Source organism: Cucurbita pepo, chromosome 1 (assembly GCF_057944985.1).
Source record: "Cucurbita pepo subsp. pepo isolate OVF chromosome 1, ASM5794498v1, whole genome shotgun sequence".
Lineage (NCBI taxonomy): Eukaryota > Viridiplantae > Streptophyta > Magnoliopsida > Cucurbitales > Cucurbitaceae > Cucurbita > Cucurbita pepo.
The window spans coordinates 6,857,519-6,881,430 of NC_141798.1; the positions used below are offsets into that span (position 1 = coordinate 6,857,519).

Here is a 23,912-nt window from a genome sequence, read left to right on the forward strand (position 1 = left end):
TTAGATTAATATGACATTAAATAAAAATTTAAATAACAAATTTTTATATGAAATAAATTATAATAATGAGATTATATAATTTATACAGCTGTAAATAGTATCACTCTATCAACTATTAATTTCAATTAAAATATGCCTCAAATTCTAGAGTATTTTTATATGAGTTTAAATTGTAAATTATAAATTTTAATTTCAAGTAAATTTGGTTCTTTTTAACTTAACTAATTATTTAATAGCTCCATAAAATTTTAATTTTAATTTTGTATCTTTATCTAACTTTTAATTTTATATTTAATAAATTATTTTAAAAAATTAATATATTGAGTATAAAATTAAATTTAACTCTAAACTTTATGGCACTAAATTCATGAATTTTAAGAGACTCGAAACTAAATTAATAATTAAACTATTCTATACCATGGAAAAAAAAAAGTCAAAAATTCAATCATACGTGGTGGCGCTGACGTAACAACACGTGCCGTATGTTGCACGCGTGTGACGCTGGAGACGGCGAGTACCGATACATTTCAAACGCGGATAAATCAAACCCCTCAATTTGGAGTTTGTACAAAACTTTCCACCGAATCAATAGCAAACCACCACTTGCGAAATATCACTCATTCGTCTCTCGCCCCGTTTTATTTGTTGAGAAAAAAAAAACCAAAATATATTTGTTCAATAATTTCCTCATTCCCTAGTTGCGAACTCGCCATTCTTCCATTCACGAAAGGGACCACCGCTTGTTTTCGTTGACTCCGCCAAAAACCCAAACTGCAGTTCGAACAAATCCGAGCGGGAGGACGAGATCAAACAAAAAACCGAGGGATTTTGTGTTGTCTAAATGCCGTTGAGAGTTCTCCGTCGTTGTCCCGGCGATGTGGCGGCGGTGTGAGATCTCACCGTCGACGGAGAGGTCCCTTTGACTCATCTCGAGATGGGTTCGAGTCCAATTGGGGCTGGTGGAAGTGGAGCGGCGAATAATTCCGTTATGGGCAGTGGTGCTTTGGGTACAGGTGGCGGCGGAGTTGGTGGCGGCGTCAATGGTTCCACTAGCAGCTGCGGTTGTGGATGGAAGTGGCAACAGAGACACCTCAGACTGGTCTCTTCAGGGTCCGTCTTCTTCTTCGGATGCTTCGTTTTGTTTGGATCGGTTGCTACACTTTACGCTTGGTTAACTTTTACCCCTCAGTATGTTCGTACGATCGGCGGCGTTTCATCGCTTGGATGTCAAGAAGACAGTGAGGGTTCTTGGTCTATTGGGGTATTTTACGGCGATTCTCCTTTCTCTCTTAAACCCATCGAAATTGTGAGTTCATCTCAACAATCATCCAATTCTTCATGTTCTTCCTTTTTTTTTTTGGATTATTTTGTGTATTTTCCTTTGTTTTCTAAGAGTTTCTATGCATGTCTTGATGTGAAATGGTTATTTTATTGCTTCTCATTGTTGAACACTCTTGGAATTTCTGCATATCAGATGGATTCTTGATCATCCTTTTGATTTTAGCTAAGCGAGGTTTTAATTGAGTGCAGGCTAATGTATGGAGGAATGAAAGTGCTGCCTGGCCAGTTGCTAATCCTGTTATCACTTGTGCTTCAGTTTCTAATGCTGGCTTTCCTAGTAATTTTGTTGCTGACCCATTTCTGTTTGTTCAGGTAACTCTTTATTGCCTTTTTTGGCGGCTGAAGAATTCAAAACCTTCTTTATGCTGCAACTTTTTGCTGTGATTCACGCAATTCTATGGTTATTTGATTGTTCTGAAACTTTAAGATTGTTTCCCCGTAATAGAATGAAGTTCACGATAGCACTTTTTTTTTTTACTTGATTATGTTTTTGAAAAAATAATTGGTCAGTAAACAACTTCAAACAGCACGTATGAGAAATCGTTGTTGAAATAAAGAGAGGAACGGCCGAATCGGTTTGTACCTTGTTGTCTCATTTGGCTGGCTGAAATTTAGCCATTCCAATACGTCGTAAGTTTGAATCTCGAAATCATTACGGGGTTCAGGATTTAATGTGTGTTGTAGTAGTGGTGGTGTGCGTTTGGATTTGATGGCGAAAGAACGAGGGGAACGTGCATTTCTTAGCTCTTTTTGTGATTGTTTTCTTGCCCTGTAATCTTAGGGATACATACATTACTATAGAATTGATTAGCAGTTCGTTCATGAAGCCGAGTGGGCTTTTGAATTGTTGTGAGACAGTAGATTTGGTTTTGTCGATAAAATGAAGAATATAATGCAGAAACCTATCGCGAAACTTCATAACCGTCAGCCTTTTGGTTTTGTCGATATAAGCATAGCTCAATTGATTGAGACACGTGTCTTTAACCAAGAGGTCAGGTTTGAATCCCTCACCTCCACTTATTGTTGAACTCAACAAATAATCAGCCTTTTGGTTTTGGTCCTGTGTTGGTCCGTAATTGTTTGATAAAATTGCACCTTAGAGGTTCTTTCAACCGGACAGGAAGGCTCACCGTCTTTGAGTGGGTTGTTTAGTATTCACAGGTATTCATGGGAATGCTACAAAGTTGTTCAAAGGCCAAATTTAATGCCAATCCTGGGCATAGCTTTCTGCAGACCAGCCTATGTTTTATTTTCTTAACATTTCGTGTAAGACGATGTAGATGGTAATAAGTTTTTTAAGTATTATAAATAGATGAAATAATGACTTTTACGTATTATAAAGAGCGGGTTTTTTTTTTTTTTATCAGACAATAAGTTTTTAGTCTTACTTCGCTTGTTCGGAGCCCAGAGCCCTTTCTTGTAGTTTGCTCTTTTTTTGTGGGTTTTTCTTTTTGTATGTTCGTGTAGTATGTCATTTATTCTCAATGATAGTTCGGAATGATGATGTAGCTGTGGAATGATGAGTCCCCAATCGTGATAAACGAAGTTCCATCGTGTCAAAATAAAAGAGAATTGAGAGACAGAAATATACTATAAAAGTCATAAATGTTATTAGGAAATGACCGTGTGATATCAGTTAGGTCGGGCGACTCTGGATGTAGCTATTATGGCTACTTCTTCTTACCGAACTGTTTTTAGTTGGGCTCAAACTTTGGTTCAACATCTTGACCTTTCAGTTGAGAGTTCATATCTTAATCAGTCAAGCTAGGTTCAAGTTGGTTAGTGTCCAGTAATATTAGTCCCCGACCTTTGACCCTTATTTTGTGGTGGCCTTTACGCTTCGAAATGTTTTTTTTAGGATCCTTACACTTTTATAAGTACCGTTTTTAGACTTTGTGGTTAAAATTTCAAATTGTATTTAATAGAAAATTTAAGACGTGAATTCAAATTTATATATTAGATTGAAAACATATGTATCAATACACTGTGCCTTCTTATGAGCATGTTTACCCTTTTCACGAATAAATCTATCTTGTCATCAATTATAATGTGTACGACAATGAACATAACCGATGTGCTTAATTATATTGGCAGGGTGATATTATTTACTTATTTTACGAAACCAAGAACTCGGTCTCGTTACAAGGAGATATAGGTGTTGCGAAGAGCGTGGATAATGGAGCAACATGGCAGCTACTAGGTGTTGCTTTGGACGAGAAATGGCATCTCTCTTTTCCATATGTCTTTGAACATCTCGGTGAGGTAAGAGATATATATATATATATATTTTTTTTGGGTGTATAATCATTTCTAAAGACGGTCTTTCTGCTACATATAACCACGGCTTAGCATGTCAATGTCGAGGTCTCAATTTTACAGGAATGTGGGTGAAGATATCGATCGATAAATTGTTTATGCACTAGATCTACAGTGTCTATTTGATTGAATCACTTCCAAAAATTTGATAGTTCGTCTATTATTTCTTGCAGATATACATGATGCCGGAAAGCAGTCAGAAAGGGGAAGTTCGCCTTTATCGGGCGGTTAATTTTCCTTTGAAGTGGGAACTGGATAGAATTATCCTCAAGAAGCCCCTTGTCGATTCAGTCATCATCAACCACAATGGTATGTACTGGCTTTTCGGGTCAGATCATAGAGGGCTCGGTACCAAAAAAAATGGGCATTTGGCGATATGGTATAGTAACTCGCCCCTTGGTCCTTGGAAGCCTCATAAGAGGAACCCTATCTATAATGTCGATAAAAGCTTTGGTGCTCGTAATGGAGGCCGGCCGTTTGTTCATGAGGGTAGCCTTTATCGATTTGGTCAAGATTGTGGTGAAACTTATGGCAAGAAAGTTCGTGTTTTCAGGATCGACGTTCTTACAAAAGATAGATACAAGGAAGTAGAAGTTCCGTTGGGCTTAGTAGAACCTGTCAAGGGTCGTAATGCTTGGAATGGTATTCGCTATCACCATGTTGATGCTCAGCAGCTTAGTTCTGGTAAATGGATTGGGGCGATGGATGGAGATCGAGTACCTTCGGGTGATTCAGTTCTTCGATTACTTCTTGGTTGTGCTTCATTTGTCGTCGTTGCTGTTCTTGTCGTGTTACTCGGTGTGTTACTTGGAGCAGTGAACTGTATTGTTCCTCTTAATTGGTGCATTTATACTTCGGGGAAAAGAAGCGATGCGATCTTAACATGGGAAAAGTCGAATTTATTTTCTTCGAAAGTGAGGCGATTTTGCAGCCGAGTGAACAGAGCACCTTCAATCCTTCGAAGTTGGGTAAAATCTAATACTTGCAGTGGTAGACTCGTTCTTGCTATTTTATTTGTTTTGGGAGTTGCACTGATGTGTACTGCTGTGAAATATATATACGGGGGCAACGGTGCCGAAGAAGCTTACCCGCTTAAAAACCACTACTCGCAGTTCACGTTACTCACGATGACTTACGACGCCCGTCTTTGGAATTTAAAAATGTATGTGAAACATTATTCAAGATGCTCATCTGTTCGAGAGATCGTTGTGGTGTGGAACAAGGGAACACCTCCGAAAATGAGTGATTTGGATTCAGTTGTGCCTGTGCGAATCAGAATCGAAGAGAAGAACTCGCTTAATAATCGGTTTAAGTTGGATCCTTTAATAAAAACTCGAGCTGTTTTGGAGCTTGACGATGACATAATGATGACTTGTGACGACGTTGAGCGAGGTTTTAGGGTATGGCGTCAACACCCCGATCGCATCGTGGGCTTCTATCCCCGACTTGTTAATGGAAGTCCGTTGCAATACCGAGCTGAGAAATACGCCCGAACTCATAAAGGATACAATATGATTCTTACAGGGGCAGCTTTCATTGATAGCCAACTAGCTTTCCAAAGGTACTGGAGTGCAGCTGCCAGGCCAGGCAGGGATTTGGTCGAAAAGTTCTTTAATTGTGAAGATGTCTTATTGAATTTTCTGTATGCCAATGCAAGCTCATCACAAACAGTAGAATACGTGAGACCCGCTTGGGCAATCGACACGTCGAAGTTCTCCGGTGCCGCTATCAGCAAAAATACCCAAGTTCACTATCAGCTTAGAAGCGACTGTCTCAATAAGTTCTCCGAGTTGTACGGGAATTTGGCAGATCGGAAATGGGGATTCAACGGGCGCAAAGATGGCTGGGATTTATAACGACCGAAAGAGGTTCTCCCCGATTTTAGTGAACTTCCAATGTCGAACGAAACTCCTCCCCCTTGTGAATTTAGTTGGGGAGTTTAGATATCTATGGTTTTCAGTCAGTGAGATGTACATTGCTTTGTCGTGGTTTGTTTTGCCCGTTCCGAAAACTGATTCCACTTCCCGTGTGCAAGAAATATGGCCGTTCGTCAACTCGCCGCCCTGATGGCTTGCAGATCAGCGAGTTCGAACGCTCGGGTATTCCATAACCTGTTGTTGTAGCTTCATTTGAAGGACTGTGTTACTTACAAAAAGGTAAAGGGGTAAGCAAAGGAAAGCTCTGAATTATAATTCCACTTTTCTGGGTAGGCATATAGTGAAACTAGTGTGTAGCTGTCCAATTAATGAATGTATTGTTTGATTCATCAACCAGCTCTTGATCTATCTCTCTTTGCATACATTATTTTTGGTAGTTTTTATATTAAACCTTATATCTATTTAGTTCATAGTTTAATCCATTAATTAATGTCTTTAATGTGTGTTTAATGTGATGATTATCTTTTTGATTGATATTTGATATGTTTGACTGTAAAGTAAAAGTTGGAAATGGGTTGAATAGGGAAAGTGGTGAGATTGATAATTCCATTGCTTTTGAGGTGAGCCCCCAGCCCCCAAAACAACTTTACAGTCTTTTTATATATATATATATATATATATATATATATATATATATATATATATATATATATATATAATCGAGACCCACTTTAGAGAATCGAGACCTCAATAATTGTATGATATTGTCCACTTAAAACATATGACTTTACTTTTGGTTTTTTTAAAAGGTCTCGTGACTCATCTCTCAACATGGGGAGATGGGGCCGACCTTTCATGGGTACTTGTGGCCCACAAACTTTGAATTATTTTCATATCTTGTCCTCTTATCGTGCTAATGTCTATGAAAATGTAAGATTAAATTAAAAGTTTGAGTCGTGAAAGTGTCTAATTGGTCTGTGTACTCATTTTTAATTTTGTATTTAATAAGTTTGCATTTTTGAAATTTCATTTTTGAAATTAAAAGAAATTTAAAACCTTGAAAATTGAATATATTTGAAATTGAAAGTCTTGAAAATTGGATGGGTAACAAAAACATAAATACTAAAAAATTCAAAACTTTGAAAATTTTAATTTTTTTTTGTTGTAATTATGTTAAATTACTAGTTTAAATTTAATATTTTGAAATTTTGAAAAATTAATTTCTCGTTAAATAACTACCAAAAATTTTGCAATTTTATATTTATTAGTGATTTTTAAGAAATTTAAAAATTTAAATACTAAATTTATAATTTCAAAATTTAGTATAAACTAAATAAATACTTAAATTATTTAAGGGACTAAAATGGCAAATAACTATTTTTTAAAATATAATTTTAATTAAAAATTTAAACTGATTTATTTTATAGTTTAAATTACATCTAAATTTCAAGATTTTTATCTTTTAGTTATGAAAATTTACAAAATATATGATATATATATTTTATGTAATAAATTATTAAAAAAATTTAAAATTTAAAATTTAAAATTTATGTTTAACCCAAACCCAAACTTTCAATGCCCTCCAAGTTTAGGAGCATGGGGAGAGAGAAACAGAAGGCGGGGGGAAAAAATAGAAGGTTGATCTCTCCATCATCCAATCCCATGTGCTTCAACCTATCTCTCTCTCCTCCTGTCTTCTCTCTAATCCCCACATCTCTCCCCTTTCTCTCTTCCATGAAAATTTCCTTCACCTTCTCTCCTCCTCCATTTTCCCCAATTTCATCCTAACTTTCTAGGGTTTTGAATTTTGGTTACAAAGCTAAAAAAGCTGGTTTTCATTCACGGCTTTCCATATTATTGCACCTCTAAAACGAGGATAAAAAGCCAAAAGGATTCTGATCGAACCTCTGCTTTCTCGTTTGTTCTTGTTCTTGCTGTTCACCGTCTTGGCTCCGTGCCCAAGAACAGAGCTTGGGTGAGATTAATGTAGGGGAAGGGGCTTTGCAGATAGCGATGTTGGCAATGGAGAAGGATTTTGATGCTAAGTTGATGATTCAGGGCAACGGTTCTAATGGCGCCAATGTTCCGAGATCCAAGAGCTTTTCCTTTCGTGCTCCTCAGGAGAATTTTACAATCCAGGATTTTGAATTGGGGAAGATATATGGAGTTGGTTCATATTCCAAGGTATTTCCTCTGGATTTTTTTTTAATTTTTTTTTTATAATTATAGTCTTGTTTTGTTCTGTTCTGTTCATATGATTCCATTAATGGCATTTTGTTGGTTCTGTGATAATTTGAGTATCGAGGTTAGAATCTGTAGATATTATTATAGAATGTGATTAAATTTCCTGTTCCGATTCTAAATCTTATGAACAAGGATCCATTTTCTTTTATCCAGACTCGTAGGTTATTCCATGTATTCAAGGTCGTGTTAATAAATGGGGTTAAAATGGAACTAGAATCCCTTAAATTCATATAAATTGGAGCATTTGTTGTGTTTACCTTCTTCCTTTCTCTCCTTTTTCGTCTCGATCTTGCCCGAATGCTACTTGACAAATGAAACTCGACCCGCTCATCAACGGAATCGTTTCATATCCTCATTAACGAAATCTATTTCTTTCTAGTAGCATGCCCATGTGTTCAAATATATAAAAACAAAACAACAATTTAGACCATGTTTGATGATCATTTCGTTTTTAGCTTAAGAAAATTAAGCTTATAAACGCTACTTCTACCTATTAATTTCTTTGTTTAGTTATCTACGTATTCAAAGTGCTCAAAAACCAAGCCAAGTTTTAAAAACTACAAATATTGATTTCAAAAACTTGTTTTTGTTTGTATAGTTAGAAAAGAAATGGCGTAGAAAAAACTAAATAGTTATCAAACGGAGCGTGAATGATACAGCCAACGGGAAGAACTTTAAATTGGGAATTTTAAGAGATTAAAAATGATTTTAGTATATTTAGCTGATTGGTTTCATTATAATCTTTATCTGTATCTTTGAAATATTCTGACCAGGTTGTAAGGGCGAAGAAGAAGGACACAGGAACTGTATATGCATTGAAGATAATGGACAAAAAATTCATCACCAAAGAAAATAAAACTGCTTATGTGAAGTTGGAAAGAATTGTTCTTGATCAGTTGGATCATCCTGGTGTTGTCAGACTATTTTTTACCTTTCAGGATACTTTTTCTTTGTGTATGTATCGATTTACCGTTTTTATGTGAATGTTCTTATATTCCATATTGTTTCGTCTGCTTCGTCAAAAGTTGCTATGCTCTTATTTATTTGCACGGTTTTCTGATATCCATCTTGTTTTCTTACTAATACTCGTTTCTTGATTTTGATGTCAAGACATGGCATTGGAGTCTTGTGAAGGTGGAGAACTTTTTGATCAGATAACTAGGGTAAGTTGATTAAACGTTCGTTCTTCTCTCGCTCGTATGGTGATCCCTCGTGAAGTTTATAACTCCCCACAGAATATGTTTCTAAATTATGCTATTTCTTGTGTGTGTAAATGTTAAAATTGAGTTAAGTAGATAATTTGATTATTCTATGCATATTCTTACGTTTAGAAGTTCGAGTTTTGCGATTCTGATATTTTGAAGTGCAAAATCAGTTTATGGCAAATGTATATGTTTGTTGACATATTCGTTTTTTTCGTTCTAACCCTCGAGTAATTATCAACAGAAAGGTCGTCTGTCAGAGGAAGAAGCTCGGTTTTATACGGCCGAAGTGGTCGATGCCCTCGAATACATACACAACATGGGATTGATACACCGAGATATCAAGGTTTTTCCTTTTTTAGATCTCTATCTGCTGCATTATTGTGGATCTGTGGCACATAAAAACTAAATAACTTTTCTTTGCTAGCCTGAAAACTTGCTACTTACTTCTGATGGACATATCAAAATAGCTGATTTTGGGAGTGTAAAGCCGATGGTCGATAGCCGAATTACGGTTCTTCCAAATGCAGCATCGGGTTTGTTTCAGTTCATATCGCTGCCAAAAAATATACTTGAATCTTATTCGACGCATTTTGATGCGTGTTGCACCAATTTTTATATGTAGATGATAAAGCTTGTACATTTGTGGGCACTGCTGCATATGTTCCTCCAGAAGTCCTTAATTCTTCCCCTGCAACTTTTGGGTAACAAGTTCATCTTACTTACCTGCTCATAACGATATTACTTTACACTAATGTTGTTGGAGAAATTATTTGACCAGTAGTCTAGCAGATGGTTTTTGTGAAATTCCACGTCAGTTGGAGAGGGGAATGAAGCATTCTTTATAAGAATGTGGAAACCCCTTCCTCGCATACGCGTTTTAAAACGTGAGGTTGACGAGGTTGACGGAGATACGTAACGGGCTAAAGCGGACAATATCTATTAGCAATGGGCTTGGGCTATTACAAATGGTATCAGAGCCAGACATCAGACGGTGCACCAATGAGGACACTGGATTCCCAAGGGGGGTGGATTGTGAAATTTCACATCAGTTGGAGAGAAGAATGAAACATTCTTTACAGGGATGTGGAAACCTTTCTCTAACAGATGTTTTAAAACCGTGGAGTTGACGGCGATACGTAACGAGCCAAAGCGAACAATATTTGCTAGCGGTGGGCTTGGGCTGTTACAGTTTTATACAATTGAATGTAGGAGAGAGAAACAAAAAAATCATGGTTTCACCGCGTAACCAAGGGTTTAGAGAGGGGCAGTCGCTATGTGATGGTCTCATTGAGTAATATTTCCGTCTTTTTGAGTCTTGAAAGTCGGGAGATTTTATTGGTCCTTATGTTCGTGTTCACTAATTCTATCGATTCATTTTATTCTACACTCCATATAACATAATGGGTTTTTTGGATTTGGAAACAGAAATGACCTTTGGGCGCTCGGGTGCACCGTGTACCAGATGCTGTCGGGGACTTCTCCTTTTAAGGATGCAAGTGAGTGGCTTATTTTCCAAAAAATTGTAGCACGAGATATAAAATTCCCGAGCTATTTTTCGGAGCAAGCCAGGGATCTCATCGACCACCTACTGGTATGTATGCTACAATGCATAATATTTTAGCACTTTCAGACTTTTATCAAAATATTTATCTTATGCTCTATGCATAAGTTTGGCCTTAACTCGTCTTCGATCCGTTCCAGGATTTAGATCCGATCAAGAGACCGGGCGCCGGAGCTGAGGGCTATGCATCCCTCAAGAATCATCCCTTCTTTGAGGGGGTTGATTGGAAGAACATAAGAACACAAACCCCTCCCAGGCTTGCTTTAGAAGCTACGGTACTGTTGCTTGCTATCCAAATTGCCCTATGTCAGTTATTTGATCCTAGCGTTCTTGTCAACTACAATATCTCGCTTTTCATTATGTAGACCAATTCAAACGAGACCGACGATGGCTCCGAGTCCTCTTGGAATCCTTCACATATTGGTGACGGTGCATCGAGACAAAACGATGGGAATGCTGGTTCTGCATCAACTTCCGAAGGATCAAATCATATTACTCGACTTGCATCGATAGACTCCTTCGATTCAAAATGGTATTTGTTTTCTTCGTGACATTCATTATATATTATGTTTGCTTGAGAAGATGTCTTAGATTTGATTTTGCGACGATATCGGTCTCTTTTATGGCTATACTAGTTAATTTTTCAACTTATATAACAGGCAACAATTCCTTGATCCTGGAGAATCTGTTCTTATGATCTCAATGGTGAAAAAAATTCAAAAGCTATCAAGCAAAAAGGTTCAGCTCATCCTCACCAACAAACCAAAGTTGATTTATGTTGATCCTTCAAAGCTTATTGTGAAGGGGAATATCATTTGGTCTGACAATCCTAATGATCTCAACATTCAAGTGACCAGTCCTTCAAATTTCAAGATCTGCACAGTATGCCATATGAACTCCATGCCTTCTTTTTTCTAAATAACTTTATTAGATCTATCATATTCTGTTGTTTTGTTTCTCAAACTGTTCATTCTTCAGCCAAAAAAGATTGCCTCTTTTGAGGACGCGAAACAGCGAGCATGGCAGTGGAAGAAGGCGATCGAGGGGCTTCAGAATCGGTGAATCGTTCGTGTTCGGTGATGCATTCTTTGGAAGAGTTTATTTTAAAGAGTAAAAAAAAAAAAAATTAGTTTAAGAAAATATGAGGTAATCCCACCCACCTTCAACCCCAAAAGAAGAAAGCTGGAAGGGAAAGAAGTCTTGTATCTTTGGAGTCTTTATAATATGGCCTGCAATTAATACATGTATTCAAGAAACCTATCACTCATCAATGAAATTTACTATTATATGAATCCTTTTCCTAAATTTAATGTTTATTTAATCTTTGTATTTTAAAAGTATTCTTTTAAAAAATAATTTTAAAAAAATTAATAGGTAACTTTTCATTTTTCAATATAATGAGAAGTGTAAAACATTTTGTGCATTTCTAATAATATATGTATTATTAAGGTATTATATATATATAGAAATGCAGACCAGAATAGAGGTTGCTTAGGTCCCGATACCTTAATTAAGAATTAAGAAAAAGTTCGTGGTCTTATGAACTTAATTAAGAATTACGAACTTTTACAAGAGCCGGACATGTTTTACCCCTATGCTGGATACAGAAAGCAAGAGCTGGGCCTAAGGTCCAATAACTCTGATAAGCTACTTAATTAAGAATGAAAGAGGTCTTACGAACTTTTAATTAAGAATGAAAGAGGTCTTACGAACTTTTACAGTTATATGGGAGCGGTAAAAACCTCTTTTAATGTTTTACCCCTGTACTATACAAAATCTATTGAGCAAGCAAGAAAGCAAGAGTTGGACCTAAGGTCCAGTCATAAAGTAAGTAGGGGAATACACATATATTTAAAAAAAAAAAACAGTTTCAAAAAAATTAATAGATAACTTTTAATTTTTAATATAATTAAATGCGTAAAATATTTTGATTTTGTGCATATCTAAATAATATATGTATTATTAAGGGTTTTTTTTTTTTTCAAGACTTCTTTGAAATTTTTGAAAATTTAATAATATTTTTAAAAAATGCACTGAGTTTTAGGTATATTTTTATTAATTAACTTAATATCCGTTCAATACAACTGTTTTTTAACGGTGTGCTGAAAAGGAATAAACCGAACGGAGTCGGTCGGTTCGGATAATCTGTTAAACCAAATCGAACCAATTTCGTAAGTTCCCTAAAAGAGCCTCTGGTTCTCTCTCTGCGACGACTCTCTCTTCTGCTCTCTGCTTCCCGCTTCGCCGGAGCCCTTCACACTTCCACTGCACTCGCTATTCATTGTAATCGCTGCCAAATTTCTCATTGAAAAGGTACTTTTGATGTTCTATATACACATATATATTTATGGCGTTCTGATTCTCTGTGTTTTTTCTGCGAATTTCTTGTTATGCAAAATTGGTTTCCTTGTCGTTCTTCATTTCTAGGGCGGATGAAACTGAAGTATCAAATGCCTTGATTAAACACGATAGATTTCCTTTTATCCTTCCTTTTTTTTTTTGTTGAATCTTTGTTAACTGAATGAGGGTTCTTCATTCCTGGAAATTTTTTGAATTGATTCAAGTAAATTTACATACTGAAGTGTGGGAGGTAGGAGAAATTTTGCAAACAACAGAAAAAGAAGTGATACGAATATTCAGTTTCCCATTGCTCTCACAACAGCTAAAAATTTTTAATTGAGTCTCCCGAATACTTGAAAATTGTGATAACCATTTGGTTTTTTAGCTCTTGAAATTTGAAAATTGTGTTTGTTTTCTCATCAGATTCTAACTCTTAGTCAATTTCAGAAACAAAAACAGATTCTTAAAAACGATTTTTGTTTTGTTTTCAAAACCTAATTTGGATTTTAAAAACACCTCCAAGAAGTAGATAGTGAATCAAAGAAATCCATGGAAATATCATTTATAGGCTTAATTTTCAAAAACTAAATGGTTATCTAAAGCGTTTATGATCGGAAATTTCAATAGATTTGCGGTTTTTTCGTTCCTAGATTATGTGTTTTAGTCTTCGATCTTGATCATTATTTCATTCTTGCCCAATTGATATGTAATTTTGATACCATTTCTTGTAGTGATAATTGAATGAGCTGAGTAGAGGCCATTTATCTGCTAGCATGCTTAAAATGGATGAGTTTTTGAAGAACCAAATCTTCGCAACCCATGCAGTTGCTGCTGCTGGCTCAGTGACACTAAGCACAGTTCTTACTTACCCTCTTGACACTATTAAAACCCTTATCCAGGTTTAATATCTTGCTGCTGTGAATATTTTCTGTCTTGAAAATATATCTATATGAGTTTATGTAATTCTTTGCTCTACAATAGGTTGGTTCTGATCCTTTAGGATCTGGTAAACAGTTGACGACAACTCAGGCTCTACATAGAATTAAATCCTTTTCAGGAAATTCAGGTGATTCTTTAATTTTTCTTGGATTATTATAATACTCTCGACCTCTTGTGTGAGATCCCACATTAGTTGGAGAGGAGAACGAAGCATTCTTTATAAGGGTGTGGAAATCTCTCCCTAACAAACGCGTTTTAAAAACCTTGAAAGGAAGCCCGAAAGGGAAAGTCTAAAGAAGACAATATTTGCTAGCGGTGGGCTTGGACTGTTACAAATGGTATCAGAGCCAGACACTGGACGGTGTGCCAGTGAGGACGCTAGGTCCCCAAGAGGGGTGGATTGTGAGATCTCACATTGGTTGGAGAGGGGAACGAAACATTCCTTGTAAGGGTGTGGAAACCTCTCCCTAGCAGACGTCGTGAGGCTGACGGTGATATGTAACGGGCCAAAGCGGACAATATCTGCTAGCGGTGGGCTTGGACTATTACAAATGGTATCAGAGCCAGACACTAGATAGTGTGCCAGTAAGGGCGCTAGGTCCCCAAGAGGGGTGGATTGTGAGATCCCACATCGGTTGGAGTGGGGAACGAAACATTCCTTATAAGGGTGTGGAAAACTCTCCCTAGCAGACGCCGTGAGGCTGACGGTGATACGTAACGGGCCAAAGCGGACAATATCTGTTTGCGGTGGGTTTGGACTGTTACATCTTTGGTTGAGATTTGAATCCCCGTCATATTGTTGAACTCAATATGTTGCTTTATTCAACATGGTAATTGTCTGCTTCTCGAAAATGTGTTACTTGGATCATATTATATAGAGCTTAATTTCTCACTGACTGAAGATTGCAGGTCTGTACAGTGGATTTGGATGGTTGGCCTTTGGGAGACTATTTGGTTTAGGAGCTCGATTTGGAGTATATGAAATTGTGACAGCCTATTATAAAGGTAATCACATATCCTATCTTATTATTTAACGAAATGCGATATTATTTGACAGACTATTTGTTTAGGAGCTCGATTTTGAAATTTTGTTTATCTTATTATTGATAAACAAAATCTGCAAATACGGGAAACTGCGATATTCATTTTTCGTCGCGCTGATTTCAATTCGAATCTACTATCAATAAATTTTGTTTTTGTGATGGTCGTTAGTGCATACATGGCAGATGGTCGTGAAGATGATTACGTGCATGTGTCCGAGGCTCTTCTGGCTGGACTTATGGCTGGTGCAGCAGAATCATTGATATGCTCGCCATTTGAGCTTGTTAAACTTCGTGCTCAGGTGACCTCTGCTATTCGATTACCAAGCCGAGTTTCTCTCGTTGGACAAGAAAGAGCTCTTGCACCTTCTATGTCAAGGTTTCTTCATGGCTATACACTGGATCTGAAAGCCTTAAACCATTCAGTTGGTCTTTTATCCACCCTAACAACCATGCACCAAAATATAAAAGGTGCCTTACAAGAGTATCCATGGATGATGACGGGGTCCGGGAGGCCACCTGCAGTTAGCAATGTGCATAGGCCATCAGATATCATATCACTGGAAGGATGGCAGGCATTTTGGAGAGGTCTACGATCTGGGATCGCGAGGGATTCCATCTTCAGCGGTGTATTTTTCTCGACCTGGCAATTTCTGCACCGATCTATGCTAATTTGGAAGAGCATCGAGATGGATCCACCACCCAGGTTCCATGCTTTGGACCACCCTTGAAGTTGTGCCTAACTCGTTTCCATTTCAAATTTTCACTTTGAACTGAACAGTTTCTGTGAGACTCCACATCGATTGGAGAGGGAACGAGTGCTAGTGAGGACATTGGGCCCCGAAGGGGGGTGGATTGTGAGATCCTACATTGGTTGGAGAGGAGAACGAAGTATTCTTGATAAGGATGTGGAAACCTCTCCCTAACAAATGTGTTTTAAAAACCTTGAGGGGAAGTCCGAAAGGAAAAACCCAAAGAGGACAATATCTGCTAGTTGTGGGCTATGGCCGTTACAGTTTCCAATTGATATCAAGAACACAATTATGGATTTAGACCGCTGTCCATAGTTTAAAGATAGCCTATGTATGGTATGTATGGTTGTTGAAATCTAGATGTAATTAGTTGATATAATAGTCTGGCTATTAAAGATAGCCTATGTATGGTATGTATGGTTGTTGAAATCTAGATGTAATTAGTTGATATAATAGTCTGGCTATGGTAGCTTCATTTATAATAAAGATTATTGTAAATTTTTATTGTCTCCTTTCATTAGATTGAGATTGAGATGACGAACAATTTTTCTTGTGAATCTCTTCTTCCAGGTCAAATGATGAAGTAAGCCCATTGTCTCCGTTTTCGGTTAGTCTTGCAGCTGGAGTTTCCGGTGCAGTTGCTGCAGCTGTTTCTCATGGTTTCGATACTGCCAATAGTCGATCACTATGCACCGTGCTGCCGAAGGTACGAATATCATTCATGGACGAGTTCGGTGCAGTTAGTGCACTCGTTGTGATAGTCTTGTCTATCGATAAAAGGTTTTTACTCCAATGGTAGTTTTGAAATGTTTATGAAAGTTTCAAAGTTTAGAAGTCCTTTTATAGTTTAGCCTCGATAAAAACCATCATGATAGTTTTCCTCTTTAGTGCAAAATATTTCGTTTTCTCACATCGCTCACTGTCGATGCATCATCCCTTCAACATTTCTCGACTTGCCTGGAAATGAGTGTTTGATCATGGTTCTTTTGTTGCAGTACGTCGCCATGGAGAGAAAGTTTCTCAAATGGCATCAACCGGGTAATAGATTTGAGAGAACTACGGGGATTCATCCTGCAGATCGGAGTCTCCTGTTTCGTGGCATAGGATTACGAATGGCTCGTTGTGGTTTAGGGTCATTTTTTATGGTTGGAGGTTACTATTTGATTCTTGATCATTTGTTGAAATGATGTATTATTATTTGCATGGATATTACTTAGAATGAGTTAGAAAAAGGGAGTATTTTCAAGGCCATGGAGAATAAATTTCTTGTTCTATACACACATTTTGTTTCGCTAATTTATTACATTTTTAAAGCTCTGTCATGCATTTTACTTCGTTAATATATATATATATATATATATAATTATACTCTCATTATCAACTGCTCGATCAAAAATTTATTTATATTAATGGTCACAAAATCTATTTATATTATTTAAGCGCTCTCCTTCTTTTTATTATTATTATTATTATTATTATTATTATTATTATTATTATTTAATTCAAACAATGAGTGAGGTGCTGATGTTTAATTACTGTAATTATTACAATAATCATAGTAATTTAAATAATTTTATTTGAAGCCTAATTCCTCGGCTCACACAGCATTTCGAAGGCTACTTCTTGGGCGCCGAAAATATGGTTTTTAATATTAGTTTTTGCCTTCGTCCTCCCCAGATTTCCATTTCTTCAAAGCCCACCTCGCAATAAGGAATCCTCCCAAAGCATATAACTGAAAAGACATGAAATGAAATACATCAAAATAATTGTTTTTCCTTTTTATAATAATTAAATATCTTACCACGTGGCAGCAGGTGATTGGCCCACATCAGCTGGATAAATAAATTAGCTACCCAACAGCCCATTACTAACCCTCAGGTAAAGAATTAAATGAAGGTTTTCTCTATTTAAACATGGATTAAATGAGTAATACTATTTATTAAAAAATATTTAAATATATTTGAATTTTTAAGGTTGTTTAGGGACCCATATGTGGTTGAATATAAATAAAAAATAGTTTAGTTAGAAGTTAAATAGAATTGAAAAAACGAAGCACATCGAGAAAATGGAGAAGGAATCATACCGGCCACAGGATCGCCGGATGCGAAAACTTGCCAGGGCGCTTGCACTCAGCCGTCAACGGCGGAGGAGGAGGCACTTGCGATCCCGGAAGAGTGAGGAGGTTAGGTTTCTGAGGTGGCAGTGGTGAAGTTTGTTGTTGGTTGTCCCCTAATTTGTTGAGATTTCTTGACCAGGACCAGGACCAGGTCACTTTAGGGTCTGTAGGAACAATGTCTCTGTTGTCAACCATGTCTGGGAAGAAGAAATTTGGTTTGGAGTTGTGAAAATTTGGGCGCATGGGTTTTGAAAGCTGAGGGTTCCTGTGTTTTGAGATGGAAAGTAATACGCCATTTCAAAATTTCACTGCTACGCTCTTTTCCTCTCTTTTTTCACTTGCTTCTTTCTACCGCCAATACGATGCTTGGCTACCTAACTGTTCATACAACGCCAATACCATTCTTTTAAATTACTCCAATTTTAAACTAATAATTCAACCCATTCTCTCTACTTCTTCTATGCTTCTAATAGTTTAGGTCGATCCGATTCTAGGATCATTTGAACCATCCTGTTGGATGAAGGTGAGTTTATAAGTGAGGAATACTAACTTCATTGGTTTCAGGCCTTTTGGGAAGCTCAAATCAAAGCCAAGCTTATGCTAATAGTGGACAATATCATACCATTGTGGAGAGTTGTGTTCGTCTAACACATCCTAAATTTTACCATAAAAGTGAGAATAGCTAAATTATAATTTATATGAATATAGAACAAATGCTTTAATTTACGCATTTATATTTATAATTGTATCAATTTATAGTCTTAATTCTATTTTAAATTAATTCAAAATTTTGTATTAGTTGAGTGGATGATTCAACTGCTCTACTAAAATTTGCATCATAACTCAATTCTCTGATTTTGAGATGGTTGTTGATTTTTTTTTTTTTTAATTATTTAGAAAAATAAATAAACCTTTTAAAAAATCTTGACCTTTTCAAAAGTAGATAGAGTTTGGTTGGATTATAACATAAATTTAGGGTGGGTTAGATTCACCCACCAGAAAATGTTAACATGCAAATTGAACCAAATTGTTAAGATTTTGAAAAATTCAACCCAAATCAAACCAAAAAAAAATCTAATCTAACTCAACTTTTATCCTAACATAACTTTTATGATTTGAGCGGAATAGTTTAAGGTGGTCAGGTTATTGAGTCATATGAATATCTTAGTGTAATTATTTAATTATTTAAGTACATACGAAAAAATAACATGTTTTTGGACAACTTTTAAATACGTATGAAAAAATAACATGTTTTTGGACAACTTTGGGAAAAAAAAATTCTCGGATGGAATGAATCTATCCTTTTCCCAATTTGGAAGAATGTGTTTTTGTGGACAAGTATCAAGGGGAAGGAATTTACCCTTTCTTAACAAATAAGCTGCTCTAGATTAGAAGGTAAAAAGTTTGAATTTCAATTCAAAGGTGAATTTCGATTAAAAGGTAAAAAAACTTGAATTTGGATTAAAAGGTAAAAAGAAAAACTTAAATTTTGAAGTTCAAATCTCCCTTTAGTGGAGTGATAGTAAAATTTTATATAGCAAATTTGAAAAATAAATAACTAAATTTAAAAATAAAAATTTAGGAAAATATAAATATTTTCGATTAAGAGGTTAAAAGTTCGAATTCCTCTTCAAATGAATATTTAAAAGAAAAGTCATATCCCATCTAAAGAAATTTAATGCATACATTTCACATGTGCATAAAACTTACTTAAATGTAAAGATTAATATTACATTAATAAAATTAATTTTTTGAAATTAGGACAATGGAAAGGTGTGAAAAGTTGAAATTAAATTAGAGGCATAATTGTATAAGTACTAATTAATTAATCAGCCGTGTATGACATGACAATCAGGCGCCCATGGCCTAATGGATAAGGCGTCTGACTTCTAATCAGGCGATTGTGGGTTCGAATCCCACTGGGCGTGCATTCAGGTATTTCTTTCTTTCTAGTTTTTGGCTGTTTTTGAGACTTTTTTATATCGTTTTTACATTATCCAAATTTTAATGTTCTTCAGTTTACAGGAAAGCGCCCATGGCCTAATGGATAAGGCGTCTGACTTCTAATCAGGCGATTGTGGGTTCGAATCCCACTGGGCGTGCATATGTACATTTTTATTTTTTCCGTTTAAGTTTTTTTTATTAGTTTTTATAGTATTCAATTGGGTTCAAAAGTAAGCGCCCATGGCCTAATGGATAAGGCGTCTGACTTCTAATCAGGCGATTGTGGGTTCGAGTCCCACTGGGCGTGTTCTTTATTCTTTCTATTTTTTGTTACGTTTTTTAGGACTTTTTTATACAGTTTTTACAGTATTGAGTATTTAATCTTTAGTTTTTACATGATAAGTATTTACTACAAGAATTCTATTTTGTTCCCTTAATAATACAAATGCATAATTAAATAACCTTTAAATTTATTCTTATTTTAATTCTTTTTTAATTTTTCTATAAAATACAAAAAATAAATACAAAATATAGTAAATTAGATTTTTGGGCTATATTTATATTTAGTCTCTAAGTTTCAAGATTCTAATCAAAGTCCCAAAGTTTAACACATGCTATTTAGGGATCAGATAGTTAACCTCTTAGCCCTTAGAACCTAAGAGAAAAATATTAAAAGTTTATTCGATTTAATATTTAATATAGTCACGGATATTTGGTTCACAAGTTAGCAAATAAACGATAAGCCTTGGCATCCAACACGATTTGTCGAATGGATGCAACACCGCCAACTACAACCAGTACGGATGAAACTCCCACAATCAAAGTGTTTATCCAAAAAATATATCCACCCTTTGAAGGCTTGAAAGTCACATTGTAGAAAAGCATTGGCATGATGAAGTCAAGAGGAACGAACCCCAATGCTCCAATTAGTGCCATTAGATCCCCAAAGAAAGGCAACATGGCTGCAAATATGGTGGCAATGATGACCGACAACGATCGTGATATCAACCTCGGTGCCATGTTACGAATTGAAAATTGACTTTTAGTTGGATCTGCAAATTTCTTCTCAAATGCTTCATTCGTTGGTTGTAAATAAACCTACCCAAATCAACAATCAAATAACAAGTCACAAAGTAGTCAGATTCTTTGTATGCATACCAAATATTATACGACCTAATTCAGATATAAGACTGTCTTAATTACATTGTGAGATCTCACACCAATTAAGGAGGAGAATGAAGCATTACTTTACAAGGGTGTGGAACCTCTCCCTAACATACGCGTTTTAAAAACCTTGAGGAGAGCTCAAAGGGAAAAGCTCAAAGAGGACAATATCTACTAGCGATGGGTTGGGAGGTTACAAATAGTATTAGAGCCAGACACCAGGCGATATACTAGCGAAGAGGTTGAACCCCGAAGGGGGTAGACATGAGACTGTGTCAACAAGAAACTGGCCCCGAAGGGGGTAGATTGGGGGATCCCACATCGATTGGAGAATGGAACGAATGCCAGCGAGGACACTGGACATCGAAGGAGGTAGATTGTGAGATCTCACATTGGTTGTTGAGGTGAACAAATCATTCTTTATAGGGGTATAGAAACCTCTCTCTAACCTACGTGTTTTAAAAACCTTGACAGGTGCCCGAATAGAAAAGCTCAAAAGAGGACAATATTTGCTAACGGTAGGTTAGGGAGGTTACAAATAGTATTAGCGCCAGACACCGAGCGATATGCCAATGAGGAGGCTAAACCTCGAAAAGGGGTAGACACGAGACAGTCGGTGTGTCAACAAGAACGCTAGACTCGAAGGGGGTAGATTGTGAGATCACACATCGGTTATTGAGGTGAACGAATAGTTTTTTATAAAGGTGTGAAAACCTCTCCCTAACATACACATAAACATTTTAAAAACCTTGAGAGAAAACACGAAAGGAAAAGTCCAAATAGGACAATATCAACTAGTAATAGGCTTGAACATTACATCTGAAATTTTGTATTAGAGATAAAAGATAGGATCTTACGCTGGTGACAGCTGAGATTTGCAAGAGGCAGAAGGCATTGGTCATGACGAGGAACCAAGAGTGCAACAGATTATGGCCCATGAAATTAGTAAGAATGGTTCCCTCAGCCTCATTTCCAAAAGCCCAATACCCTGAAATTGCTACGCTGAAGAAGGTGACTGCTATCACCGTATAGCAAAGGCATAGCCCTTTGAACATCTTCCCTTTCACTGGAGCTGCTAAAGTTGCCTGCAATACTCCACCAATTAATTCCATTAAAATTTATATGGAAGTCCCACATCGGCTAATTTAGGGAATGATCATGGGTTTATAAGTGAGGAATACTAACTCCATTGGTACGAGGCTGTTTGGAGAAGCCCAAAGCAAAGCCACGAGAGCTTATGCTCAAAGTGGACAATATCATACCATTGTGGAGAGTCGTGTTCGTTTAACATATATATATTTTATTTATTTTCTTTAAAATATGTTAATATATATATATATTCTTTATAAGCTAATTTAAAATAACATATACCTGTATTTCTGGAAGAATCCCACACGCATACGTAGTTGCAATAATTGAAATCCCATTGAAGGCATTAAATAACTGGCTGACTTCAGACCCTTCAAGAGAGTAGTTTCGTGCAGGGGTATTCTTGGAATAGCCTGTGGATGGGAAGTCCTTAAAGGTAATTTCACAAGCTAAGAAGAAAATTAGTGTGAAATTACATAAATAACCTTCTTTACCTAGATGTAAAGAAGCAGCTGTTACACAGGCACTGTAAGCTAGAGAGAGAACAAGAGAGAGAAGGTTGATGTGCCTTAGAGAATGGAACGATGGAACTTGAGCCAATAACAGAATTAATGCTCCAAATATTATTATAAATTGGTATAGTTTCATTGTCCCTTCTGGATTTGAGACCACATAAATATACTGCCAAAACAAAATTAATAATTTTTCATTTAAACCCATAATTAATTTGAATAATAAATAAACTTAAGAAGTCAATAAATTGACTTAAATTCTCATTTTATTAATCCATAAATAATTTCATACATAAAAGAAATTTGGTAATATATAATGAAAAAATCTCACCTTAAGGTTTTGACCACCGAGGACGATTCCAGAAACAACAGCACCATAACACACGCCAAATTGAATTGGGCCCACGAAGTACGTGCCCCACTTCGGTCCTTCAATTGAAAATTTAAGAATCTACCGGAAATTAAATTCATAATATACGAAATTTTGAAGATAATGAAAAGGAGAGGATGTACCGAGAATAAAAGTAGCCATATCCCGAAATCTGAGTAGACGAGTACCACGTGTAGCGTGATGCTCTAAGACGATGGATAAGAGATTGTAGGAATAGAAAGTGAGGAAACCACAAGCAAGAAGGCTTATAATTCCTCCAACCCAACCAAGCACACTCAGCGCAAAAGGAAGGCTTAGTAGCGCCGGAGCCACTATGGATGTTGTCAAGTGATACCCACAATGCAACCATGATCCTATCATCCATATCACCAACACAACAAAATATATATCATCAAATTATAATATTATTAATAAAAATATTTTTTTGGATAATAAATAAAAATTTAATGATTTATTAGATAACTTTTCTTTTATAAATAATTTTTTTTAAAAAAATAGAAACGTTTGTGATTTCATGTTTATAGTTTTTTAGAAGGGTTTGGTAATTCACGATTCTTTAAATTTAGGGCAGGACTCTGATATCATGTTAAACGAACACGACTCTCCACAATTGTAATATTTGTCCTCTTCGAGGCTCACAATACTTTGTCCGACATTTAGATTTAGGGCATGACTCTGATATCATGTTAAACGAACACGACTCTCCACAATGGTGATATTTGTCCCCTTTAAAGATAAGCTCTAAGCTCTGGTAACTTTGTTTTAGGCTTCAGCCTCATACCCAAAATTAGCTGAAGTGGGATTTCATCCAAAAGAAAATACCGTCGAGAAGAAACTAACAAACAAACAAACGCTAACCTCGGGATTTAAGCACAAACAGAGCTCCGGCGTCGAGCTCCGCCGTGGACTGGACATGAGCGCCGCGGTTCTCTTTCTCTCTCGCCACAGCATCGCCGGAGATCCGTGCCTCAGTTCCCATTTTCTCTTACTTTTAAGTCTCTCGAGACTCGAACTATGGCATCCCCCCAACAAAACAGTGCCCCTCATCATCTTCTTAATAATGACACGATGTTTAAAGTTT

General features: G+C 36.3%; 4 protein-coding genes and 3 non-coding genes across 8 annotated transcripts; 6 read left to right on the forward strand and 1 right to left on the reverse strand.

Annotated features, from left to right (window-relative positions):
* The first annotated feature begins 594 nt into the window (after nucleotides 1-594).
* LOC111800374 (glucosamine inositolphosphorylceramide transferase 1) lies at nucleotides 595-5,927 on the forward strand. The gene is made up of 4 exons (XM_023684036.2): nucleotides 595-1,306; nucleotides 1,531-1,653; nucleotides 3,436-3,603; nucleotides 3,831-5,927. The coding sequence occupies exons 1-4, from the start codon at nucleotides 935-937 to the stop codon at nucleotides 5,511-5,513; spliced, it is 2,346 nt and encodes a 781-aa protein (XP_023539804.2). The 5' UTR covers nucleotides 595-934; the 3' UTR covers nucleotides 5,514-5,927.
* Nucleotides 5,928-7,128: 1,201 nt separating this feature from the next.
* Nucleotides 7,129-11,836, forward strand: LOC111805909 (3-phosphoinositide-dependent protein kinase 1). Its single transcript, XM_023691204.2, has 11 exons — nucleotides 7,129-7,718; nucleotides 8,552-8,732; nucleotides 8,889-8,941; nucleotides 9,225-9,326; nucleotides 9,408-9,516; nucleotides 9,606-9,684; nucleotides 10,409-10,574; nucleotides 10,685-10,819; nucleotides 10,910-11,076; nucleotides 11,204-11,426; nucleotides 11,523-11,836. The coding sequence occupies exons 1-11, from the start codon at nucleotides 7,548-7,550 to the stop codon at nucleotides 11,604-11,606; spliced, it is 1,470 nt and encodes a 489-aa protein (XP_023546972.1). The 5' UTR covers nucleotides 7,129-7,547; the 3' UTR covers nucleotides 11,607-11,836.
* Nucleotides 11,837-12,692: 856 nt separating this feature from the next.
* Nucleotides 12,693-16,893, forward strand: LOC111786659 (Mitochondrial substrate carrier family protein). 2 transcript variants are annotated; one of them, XM_023666924.2, is made up of 7 exons: nucleotides 12,693-12,857; nucleotides 13,616-13,783; nucleotides 13,866-13,950; nucleotides 14,733-14,828; nucleotides 15,050-15,569; nucleotides 16,186-16,321; nucleotides 16,611-16,893. In XM_023666924.2, exons 2-7 carry the CDS (start codon nucleotides 13,658-13,660, stop codon nucleotides 16,800-16,802), a joined length of 1,155 nt encoding a protein of 384 aa, XP_023522692.2. In that variant the 5' UTR covers nucleotides 12,693-12,857; nucleotides 13,616-13,657; the 3' UTR covers nucleotides 16,803-16,893. The 2 variants fall into 2 exon arrangements, with proteins under 2 accessions (XP_023522692.2, XP_023522755.2); XM_023666987.2 differs by lacking the exons at nucleotides 12,693-12,857; nucleotides 13,616-13,783; nucleotides 13,866-13,950 and adding an exon at nucleotides 13,999-14,653 and having other exon boundaries at nucleotides 14,726-14,828.
* A 2,693-nt stretch (nucleotides 16,894-19,586) lies between these two features.
* TRNAR-UCU (transfer RNA arginine (anticodon UCU)) lies at nucleotides 19,587-19,659 on the forward strand. The gene has a single exon. It is a non-coding gene; the product is annotated as a tRNA-Arg (tRNA).
* A 101-nt stretch (nucleotides 19,660-19,760) lies between these two features.
* On the forward strand, nucleotides 19,761-19,833 carry TRNAR-UCU (transfer RNA arginine (anticodon UCU)). The gene has a single exon. It is a non-coding gene; the product is annotated as a tRNA-Arg (tRNA).
* A 76-nt stretch (nucleotides 19,834-19,909) lies between these two features.
* TRNAR-UCU (transfer RNA arginine (anticodon UCU)) lies at nucleotides 19,910-19,982 on the forward strand. Its single transcript has one exon. It is a non-coding gene; the product is annotated as a tRNA-Arg (tRNA).
* A 360-nt stretch (nucleotides 19,983-20,342) lies between these two features.
* LOC111809332 (GABA transporter 1) lies at nucleotides 20,343-23,874 on the reverse strand. Its single transcript, XM_023695778.2, has 7 exons — nucleotides 23,690-23,874; nucleotides 22,954-23,184; nucleotides 22,772-22,869; nucleotides 22,423-22,609; nucleotides 22,211-22,341; nucleotides 21,697-21,924; nucleotides 20,343-20,773 (listed from the first exon to the last, which is right to left on the reverse strand). Exons 1-7 carry the CDS (start codon nucleotides 23,808-23,810, stop codon nucleotides 20,393-20,395), a joined length of 1,377 nt encoding a protein of 458 aa, XP_023551546.2. The 5' UTR covers nucleotides 23,811-23,874; the 3' UTR covers nucleotides 20,343-20,392.
* Nucleotides 23,875-23,912: the final 38 nt, after the last annotated feature.

What these genes read in the sequence shown, in the direction of transcription:
- LOC111800374 (XM_023684036.2), top strand. Translation starts at nt 935, where the DNA reads ATGGGTTCGAGTCCAATTGGGGCTGGTGGAAGTGGAGCGGCGAATAAT. An exon ending in CTCTTAAACCCATCGAAATT is followed by an intron (nt 1,307 to 1,530) that starts GTGAGTTCATCT and finishes AATTGAGTGCAG; the next exon opens with GCTAATGTATGGAGGAATGA. An exon ending in TCTTTGAACATCTCGGTGAG is followed by an intron (nt 3,604 to 3,830) that starts GTAAGAGATATA and finishes TATTTCTTGCAG; the next exon opens with ATATACATGATGCCGGAAAG.
- LOC111805909 (XM_023691204.2), top strand. Translation starts at nt 7,548, where the DNA reads ATGTTGGCAATGGAGAAGGATTTTGATGCTAAGTTGATGATTCAGGGC. An exon ending in TGATACACCGAGATATCAAG is followed by an intron (nt 9,327 to 9,407) that starts GTTTTTCCTTTT and finishes TTTCTTTGCTAG; the next exon opens with CCTGAAAACTTGCTACTTAC. An exon ending in ATCTCATCGACCACCTACTG is followed by an intron (nt 10,575 to 10,684) that starts GTATGTATGCTA and finishes GATCCGTTCCAG; the next exon opens with GATTTAGATCCGATCAAGAG.
- LOC111786659 (XM_023666924.2), top strand. Translation starts at nt 13,658, where the DNA reads ATGCTTAAAATGGATGAGTTTTTGAAGAACCAAATCTTCGCAACCCAT. An exon ending in CTATTAAAACCCTTATCCAG is followed by an intron (nt 13,784 to 13,865) that starts GTTTAATATCTT and finishes GCTCTACAATAG; the next exon opens with GTTGGTTCTGATCCTTTAGG. An exon ending in TGTGACAGCCTATTATAAAG is followed by an intron (nt 14,829 to 15,049) that starts GTAATCACATAT and finishes CATACATGGCAG; the next exon opens with ATGGTCGTGAAGATGATTAC.
- LOC111809332 (XM_023695778.2), bottom strand. Translation starts at nt 23,810, where the DNA reads ATGGGAACTGAGGCACGGATCTCCGGCGATGCTGTGGCGAGAGAGAAA. An exon ending in TCGGTGGTCAAAACCTTAAG is followed by an intron (nt 22,610 to 22,771) that starts GTGAGATTTTTT and finishes TTGTTTTGGCAG; the next exon opens with TATATTTATGTGGTCTCAAA. An exon ending in AGCTGCTTCTTTACATCTAG is followed by an intron (nt 22,342 to 22,422) that starts GTAAAGAAGGTT and finishes TCCCATCCACAG; the next exon opens with GCTATTCCAAGAATACCCCT.